This window comes from Doryrhamphus excisus, linkage group LG4, assembly GCF_037039965.1.
Source record: "Doryrhamphus excisus strain RoL-2023G ecotype Guam linkage group LG4, RoL_Dexc_Guam_v1.1, whole genome shotgun sequence".
Taxonomy (NCBI): Eukaryota; Metazoa; Chordata; class Actinopteri; order Syngnathiformes; family Syngnathidae; genus Doryrhamphus; species Doryrhamphus excisus.
In genome coordinates this window covers 11,318,967-11,327,500 of record NC_136360.1, presented here as the reverse complement: position 1 = coordinate 11,327,500, position 8,534 = coordinate 11,318,967, and the positions used below count along the sequence as shown (strand labels likewise).

Below are 8,534 nucleotides of genomic sequence, written 5' to 3'. Positions count from 1 at the left end.
ACCTCGCCGCCAGTCTCCATGTACCACTGGCCCGCCCGGTTGATGCGAAGAATGGGTTCTTTGGGAGCCCGGCTAACTGAGGCCGCGGGCTGCTCCAGCCCGCCAGTTCCAACTGTCGGGCTGAGTGTTTCCTCGCCGGGGCTGGCTGCCTCGGCGCTTGAGCCTAGCGGTGGCGGTCCAGCCTGACGGGCTCCTCTGACCGGTGCCTCCAGGGTTCGGGGGCGTGGTGACACCGCATCCTGGTCTGCAGTACGCTGGTCCGGGTCGGCCACACTGATCTTGAGGTGGATTCCTTCCAGGATGTGCGTGCAGCGGTCGATGACGTCCTGCATTTGTAGGAAGCTGGCGGCTGTCAGGTAGCTGATGATGTCACACAGCTGCAGGCTCAGACGACCTGTGTAGCAGAATCCCAGCAGCTGCTCGAATACTGATGGATTTCGGATCACTGTCAACGACACTGTGCTCATCTGGCTCAGGGCCATGTGATCCCGGAAATATGGCGAGCTTGCAGCCAGTACCACCTTGTGGGCCCGGAAGCTCTGACCCTGAACATGGACCACGATATCGCACAAGCGCCCTTGGGCCCGTAGCTGGTTCAGGTGGGACAGAACTGAATTGCTGAAGTCCGGAATGTCCAGTTGAATGCTGCCGGAGCGCTCCATGACGCTGCAAACATCGATCAGATTGTTGATTAGGGTTACCAAACCTGGATCAGATCTGGATTACAGCTGACTGATGAACCTGGGCGAGTAATCAGAAGTGTAAACAGGAAGTGTGTCTCATGGGACACTGGACATTCTTGTTAATTTAGAATTTAGGGGGGTAAATACAGACCTGGATCCACCCACTGAGCTGTGACGTCATGCGTCAGCTGATGACCATCAAATTGACCCGTACTATTAGCACTTCCGGTCTGCTAACAAGGCTCCCAACCAGACCACATGTGTGCTAAGCTCACCTGAAGGTGGACGTGGATCAGGTCTGCTTTCAGGGACGCTTCAGTCCTGCAAACCGCTGGCCATCACTGGCGGGACGGAGGCTCTGCTCAGCTCGACTCGGTTCGGTTCGGTTCAGTACTCCGAAGCTCCAGCGGCGCTTGTGTGTGGTTCAAGGCCGAAAAAGAGACGCTGAGATAGGCTTCCGCCCCGCCAGCCGCCACAATGCCGCCATTCTGCTGGAAGATGTTTCTGTTCAGGTTCGTTTCGGAGTCTCTGGGCCGCTCGACATCTTTCTGTTGGACGGTAGCAGGAAGGAAGGAAGGGAGGATGGAGGGAGGGAAGAAAAGGCGCGGGGCATGATGGGAAGTGTAGTGTATGTCCGGGAAGCAAGGCTGTGACACTTGTTCCTCACAGACTCCTCCTCCCAACATGCAACTGTCATTGTGCGCGCGTGCGCGTGCGCGTGTATCCCCTTGACATGAACAAATGAAACAAGCTGATGGCGTGCATTGTTGGTCACCATGGCAACACTGGAAGAACGAGTAAACATTGTTTATTAGACCTCTGTCAGTGATATTTAATAGTATTTTTTGGAATGTTTTATTATGATCAGTCAGTTCTAATCACAGCATTTTTCTGGTGGTGCAAGGTCACAAATGGAGTTGAGCTGCATGTCACTGTCTGTCCCGTGAACTTTGACCTTTGTCCCGCTGCCACTTGCGAACGTCCAGCTGAGCCCTCGGAATGCCACAAGTTCCCCTGAGTTGACCGGAACTTTGCAGTCCAGTGAGGACGATGCCTGTGCGGCGTCTGCACATCAAAACAGATGAGGTCAAAGAGCCATCACGAGCATTAGCTTGAGCAGCCTGAGCATCAGCACTACGTTACCGACTACAAACAGCATGTTGTTGTTGCTAGCATCAGAGTTAAAGTAAAGGTCTTCATTGGGTCGGTAGCGGCAGGTTAGGTTGACAGGAAGTAGCACGGCAGGTTTTGCCCAGATGGCCAGTTGGCTGCCTGTCAGGTTACGTCGGCAGGGTCCCTCAGCGATGCGGTCCTGGTCTCTGTAGAAGTGACATTTGTACACAGGCAGGTGCGGTGGAGAGCAGATGACCTCCACGTTGTCCTCTGGAGAGACGACTGGGTGGCTGACTGACAACGTGGGACTGGGACTTGTACCTGGGGAAGTCAAGTACATGTCAAAACCAGAACCATAGATGATGACAACACTGCACAGTGACAAAACCTTTTATGGACTCACCCCAAACAACAACACTGGCGCCATCGCTAGACACAGACGTGTACTGTTGCAGCTGGTAGTCGCACCTCAGGGACACCACACTGCCGACCGGCAACGGTCCAAGAAGGACACTGGATGACAGACTAAAGACGCAGATGAATTCCAATGCCGTCTTCTGTCTGAAGGGGAAACGAGAGTCTCCTCGGTAGAGACGACACTCGCCTCCTCTGTAGTCGATTGGCAGCGTGCAACTGACCTCCACATTCTCCCCCACCTTTATGTCTGAACTACTGACCAGGATCCAAGGCTTGTCTGAGCACAGCAGCACATGTACACAAATAAGTTATCGACCTGGTTATATACTAGATAACATACATACATACGAAATTCACTCTGCTACAGACCAGGTTTTAAACCAGGGAACAGACAGTACAGAGTGACTCACAGTGACTTACCCGTCCATGTGGACCTGGCTGCAGCTGAACCCCCTGTCAATGAAACCAAGTCAGCAGTTCTTTCATCGGGACTTAATTTGTGTTCATGTTCTTGTTCGTCACAAAGACATTAGCAGTTGAGAACTTCACAAACATTGTTAATAATACTAATTTGAGACTTGATCAGGATTTGGACTCACAAGAAAGAGTGAAAGTGAGGAAGAGCACGCTGGGGTCCATGTGGTCCATGTGAAGTCTGGACGAGTTCTGACAGAACAACTTGTGCTGGAACATTAACCGCTCAACAAGTCAACACACCCCCTGGCCCCGCCTACACAATAACCTTTGACCTATCTGGAGAAGATTGAAAATAACAAAAATCAGATATCTCTGATTTCGTAAAGTGGCCACTAGGGGACAGCAAACGCTGAAAGTCATCCAAGGTTCAATTTACAGTATGCCTGGTCTACATAGTCCTGGTTCAAGGCCTTCCAACCCAACACACACACAAAGGTGAATCATGAACACCATGATGGCGTTTTGAAAGTGAAATATAAATAAAACACTCTTGACATGCCAAAGGTGCATGGACGTTGGTGGGGTCAAATGTGAAGGGGTTTGGGATTTTGGAAGAAAAACCTCTCAGACTGACTTCTAATTATTGTGTCTTTATTAAACACTATGAAAATTAAACAGAGACAATTAATCAATAAAATCATCACAGCAAGTTACTGTGGCAACATGACTACACACAAGCACACAGGAAGTTGGACAGTTGGACATGGTACAAATCTTAAGTGACTTTCAAAACTAAGTTGAAACAAAGACGACGGGGGAACCGATGAAATGTGAAAAGCAAAACGCACAAGAGACATCACATCACTACAAAAATGTCAACATGAAAAACGAAATGGTCGTGGCAGGATGGGAACGACGTGAACACAATTTCAGCACCACGCTACACATAACATGGAACGATACGTCAAAAAGGCAGTAGACGGAAGTGAGGCATGGCGTGTCACAGCTGAGCTGTGAACTCACCTGCCAGAGTCACGTGACCAAATCATTTGCAGCAGGACGGCCCAAGGTTTTTCCTAGTCAAACTTCTACACCAAGTTGCAGTTTTCAGGTCACCTGGTCAAACCAGCGGCGAGGGGGTGTTGTCTGCTGCAGGTGAGGTGTTTATATAAACTATGCTGATGCCAGTCTGAGGATGCTGCACTTCAAGGTTCATGGGGGGTGCGACTTTTAGGATGAAGAAGAGGTGACCTCGGCCCCCCTCACCCCACTTGGGGTATACTCCACCTCCTCTTTGTTGGGGTGGGAGGAGTTATCTGACTTGCTGCGGCTAAACTCTGCACCCACGCCGGGCCGGCCAAGGCTGGCGGCGGCGGAGCGCAGGCTAGTGGCGCCGCAGAGCAGCGTCTTGAGAAAGGCACGGCGCATCTCATTGCTGGTCAGCGTGTAGATGAGCGGGTTGGTGGCTGAATTAAGGACAGCGAGCGCCAGGAACCACTCCGCCTTGTAGAGTATGGAGCAATGGAGTGTGTGGCAGGCGGCGTCCAGCAGCAAGAGGACAAAAAGTGGTGCCCAGCAAGCGATGAAGCAGCTCAGCACCACCATGACGGTCCGGAGCAGTGCCATGGATTTCTCTGAGCTCTTGCCGCCGTTGGGCGCCTTGCGAAAGACCAGCTGACGACTGCGGGCGCGCACCAGTGCGTAGATGCGGGCATAGAGTGCCACGATGGCCATGAGGATGACGCTGAAGACAGTGGTGCAGAACAGGATGTAGGTCTTGTGGTAGAGCGGCAGCACGGTAGAGCAGCGGCTCAGCTGGCCGATGCAGTTCCAGCCCATCAGCGGCAGCCCACCCAGCAGTGCCGCCACCATCCACACGGCGCTGATGAGCGGGAATACACGGCTGGCGCTGCCACTGTTGTGTAACTTCATCTTTAGCATGGTCAGGTGACGCTCCACAGCAATGGCCAGCAGGCTGAAAACGGACGCCGCCAGTGCTACAAACATAGAACCCTCACGCAGGAACCACTGGGTGGGCGTCAACTTGTAGGTGTTGGCGCCTGACAGCAGGATGTTGGCTGTGTAGACCATGCCAGCCAGCAGGTCGGACAGCGCCAGATTCCCGATGAAGTAGTACATGGGCTTATGGAACTTCTTGGTCCTCCAAATGGTGGCCAGGACCAGCAGGTTCTCCAGAACGATTAAACAGCACACCACAATGAAGATCACTGAATCAGCCTTCAGGCCCGAGCCTCCATCCAACTTGCGGAATTTGCCTGTGTAATTGTAATGCCTGGCGATCAGGTCGGAGTAGGCGGGGTCAGCCATGACCCGGCTCTGACGGGTTAGCTCGCCTTCAGTGCGTCATGACGCCCGTCTGCCAGCGGGGGGAGCACCAGGGTGCCCAAACATCCTGCGGGACACACTGGACACACTTAGAAGTGGCAGAGGACATCTTTGCATCGAAAAAAAATACGTCACATGAGCTGTAGGACAAGCTCTGTGATTGGACAGTTTATGTTAGAGCGCACACACGTGCACGTTGACCTTGCCAGCTGCACCAGCGTGAGAGGCGGAGTCAAATTGAATCTGAAGCTATTAACCAATAAAAAAGTCTAATTTTGTTCAGCGCTGTTTGACATGAACTTGACATTAGCAAACTAGTTAATTGGTTGGTTAGCTAGTTGGTTAGTTCATCACTAAAAAGTGACTTTATGATTGACAAACATGAATAAATCATAGGTTAACAGATTCAATTGACTCAAAAGCCAAACCATTCTCAATTAATTGATCATTTAGCGGCAGACAAAGTTCAAAACATAAAAGGCGCAATTATTAAAAATGTAAAAAGAGCGGTTAATCTCCGTTAGTCTAACTGGAAGGGCTAAACTTGAAATGCTGATGTCCCAGTTTCAATTTCAAGACGATTTAGTATCAAAAAAGTGTTTTTTTTTACCTTCGAGTCCGCAGAGAAACAACACGCAGCCTCCACCGCTACGACAGCACACGCACATGCATGCGCGCACGCGGGCGAGCAGGCGTGCACACACGCACTGAAGAGGAAGAGGAGGAGGAGGAGGATGAAGATGTTTCATCAATTGAACGATCGTTCATTCTGTGTTTTCTCTATCATCTTTGTCTAACATTATTTTACTCTGACAGAACAAGAAACACGTATTGTTACAAAAACATGAAATATCCAAAAATAAGAATAAGTTTAAAAATCAATTTATTTCTCTGCGTGCACCTGCTCTCCCCCACCCTGCTGTGGGCCACCACCTCTAACTGTCAGGCAGAGGATGAGTTTAGCCAGTGAGCTATGCTAACAGTTTGCTAATGATTATTGTGATAGTGCTAAGCTAGGCTAACAGGCTGAAGTTGGACATGGGACCTCCACGCTCTGTTTGCTCCTGACAGTGAGAAGGGGGGGGGGGGGGGTGTGTGTAACAAAGGGGTCTTTCCTCCAAGTCCACATAACTGAGCATCACCGTGGCAACAAGCGCAGGGAAGTGAAGAACCAGTTTTTGATTTAACAAAATAAAGGCACAACTGTGATGAACTGAACAAACTCATTAAGGACATGAAGTGTTTTTGGTCATGTGACAGTCGTTGTGGGTGGAGTCATGTTGTTGTCATGTGTGGAGGCATTAAAACTATTGCCATTGGCAGAGGTGTGGCGTGCCAACAGGCAAACCAGGCATTTGCCTGGGGCCCCAGCTTTTAGGGGGCCCCCGCTAGGGAGGCCTGCGAGACCGGGTGCCCCAAGTGCTACTACATGTACTGCACAGAAACGGCAACAATGGGCATTTACAATGCAATTATGAAACAACGACATAGCAAACCCCCTTGAGGGGCCCTGCAGAGCCCAATCTGCCTTCAGCGCTGTCTGCGAGCCGCAAGGTTTGTTTGTTTATTGGCCACCGAGTTCCCCACTTGAGAGAGACACGATGAAGAGGAGTTATCCCACAAATTGTGTACAACATTTTTTTTGGTGTGCATGGATGTGGTGGGGGCCCTATTAATTCCTTGCTTTGAGCCCCCAAGGACCTTTACCCCCCCCCTCATGTCAGCCATCATGGGTGGAGTTATGTCATTGGTCATGGGTGGAGTCATGTTGCCATGGGTGGGGTCATGTCAGTTATGGGTGGAGTCACGTTGCCATGGGTGGAGCCATATTGTCATGAGTATAGTCATGTCACTCATTGTAGATGGAGTCATGTTGTTGTGAGAGCAGTCATGCCAGACGTCATGGGTGGAGTCATGTTATCATGTTGTATCATCATGTTATCATGGGTGGAGTCATGTCAGTGTCATCTTGGGAGTCATCTTGCCATGGGTGAAGCCATACTGTCATGACTGCAGTCATGTCACTCGTTGTAGGCGGCGTCATAGTCATCATGCATGTTGTTGTGGGTGTAGTCATGCCAAACATGGAGTGGAGTCAGTCACTCTATGTCAGTCTTTAGGGTTGGATTCACAGGTGCAGTCATGACAGTCGTTAAGGGTGTAGTCATGTCAGTCGTTATGGTTGGTATGTTACAGTCTCAATGGGTTGAATCATGTTGTTGTCATGGGTGGATGGATATCAGTCATCATCGGTGGAGTCATGCCAGTTGTCATGAGAGGAGTCATGACAGAGGTTATGGATAAAGTTATGTCAGTCGTCATGGGTGGACTCACATCAGTCGTATGGTTGGAATCATGTTACAGTCGCCATGGACCAAGTCATGTTGTTGTCATGGGTGCAGTCATGTCATTTGTTATGGGTGGAGTCATATCAATCGTCATGTCAGTTGTCATGTCCGTCGTCATGGAAGGAGTCATAACAGTTGAGTCGTGTCAGTTGTCATAAAAGGAGTCCCGTTGTTGTCATGGAAGGAGTCATATCAGTTGAGTCGTGTCAGTTGTCATAAAAGGAGTCCCGTTGTTGTCATGGGTGTAGTCATGTCAGTCAGTATTGGTGGAGTCATGTTGTAATCATTTTAGTCGTTATGGGTGAGTCATGTTGTCATGGGTACAGTCATGTCAATCATTACGGTTGGAGTCAAATCAATCGTCATGTTCATTGTCATGGAAGGAGTCATGTCAGTCATTATCGGTGGAGTCATGTCTGTTGTAATGGGAGGAGTTATGTCAGTCGTCATAAAATGAGTCCTGTTGTTGTAATTGGTGTAGTCATGTCAGTCAGTATAGGTGGAGTCATGTTGTAATCATGGGTGGAGTCATTTCAGTAGTTATGAGTGAGTCATGTTGTCATGGATACAGTCATGTCAGTCATTATGGTTGGAGTCATATCAATCCACATGGGTGGGCTCACGTAAGTGGTATGTTTGGAATCATGTTACAGTCATGGGCCAAGTCCGGTTGTTGTCATGGCAGTAGTATGTCAGTCGGCATAGGTGGAGTCACGTCAGTTGTCATGAGAGGAGTCATGTCAGCTATTATGAGTGGAGTCATGTCAACATTATGTATGGAATCATGTTCCAGTCGTAATGTTGTCATCATGAAAAGAGTCATGTCAGTCGTTGAAAGTGGAGTCATATTTTTCTAATGGTGGGGGCCATGTTGTCACGGGTGAAGTCGTGTCAGTCCTTATGGATGGAGTCATGTTGTTATGGGTCAAATCATGTCAATCGTTATGGGTGGTGTAATTTTGTTGTGATGCAAATGTTTTTTTCCCTCTCATATCAGTTTTATTTTGAGGTTCTACTCCATAGGTTCTCACTTTGGTGCTGAAAGGTCCAGCCCGGATATGGGGTGGGGGGCGCTGAGGTGAGCTGGGGTAGGGGGTGGAGGGGTTGATGGTGGTGTTGGGGCCTCTTGAGGGTTCTCTTTGCATTCAACACTGTTCATTAGACATGCACAACTGACTCAATGGACCCCCTTTGTCACAACTGTGTGGGA

General features: G+C 49.7%; 3 protein-coding genes across 4 annotated transcripts in view; all 3 read right to left on the bottom strand.

Annotated features, from left to right (window-relative positions):
• Window positions 1–1,376, bottom strand: part of zbtb37 (zinc finger and BTB domain containing 37) — a 3,793-nt gene extending 2,417 nt beyond the window's left edge. The window contains exons 1-2 of one of the 2 annotated variants that reach the window (XM_058073841.2): window positions 959–1,376; window positions 1–741 (exon numbers count right to left, since the gene is read on the bottom strand). The exon at window positions 1–741 is cut by the window's left edge and continues 198 nt beyond it. In XM_058073841.2, the coding sequence (XP_057929824.2) occupies window positions 1–662 (662 nt within the window). In that variant the 5' untranslated portion in view covers window positions 663–741; window positions 959–1,376. The remainder of the gene's footprint in view (window positions 742–958) is intronic. The other variant, XM_058073842.2, reaches the window with a different exon arrangement.
• A 103-nt stretch (window positions 1,377–1,479) lies between these two features.
• Window positions 1,480–2,944, bottom strand: LOC131129905 (uncharacterized). The gene is made up of 5 exons (XM_058073845.2): window positions 2,813–2,944; window positions 2,634–2,666; window positions 2,200–2,490; window positions 1,827–2,117; window positions 1,480–1,748 (listed from the first exon to the last, which is right to left on the bottom strand). Exons 1-5 carry the CDS (start codon window positions 2,904–2,906, stop codon window positions 1,558–1,560), a joined length of 900 nt encoding a protein of 299 aa, XP_057929828.2. The 5' UTR covers window positions 2,907–2,944; the 3' UTR covers window positions 1,480–1,557.
• A 238-nt stretch (window positions 2,945–3,182) lies between these two features.
• Window positions 3,183–5,828, bottom strand: s1pr1 (sphingosine-1-phosphate receptor 1). The gene is made up of 2 exons (XM_058073843.2): window positions 5,587–5,828; window positions 3,183–5,043 (listed from the first exon to the last, which is right to left on the bottom strand). The coding sequence occupies exon 2, from the start codon at window positions 4,956–4,958 to the stop codon at window positions 3,861–3,863; it is 1,098 nt and encodes a 365-aa protein (XP_057929826.2). The 5' UTR covers window positions 4,959–5,043; window positions 5,587–5,828; the 3' UTR covers window positions 3,183–3,860.
• Window positions 5,829–8,534: the final 2,706 nt, after the last annotated feature.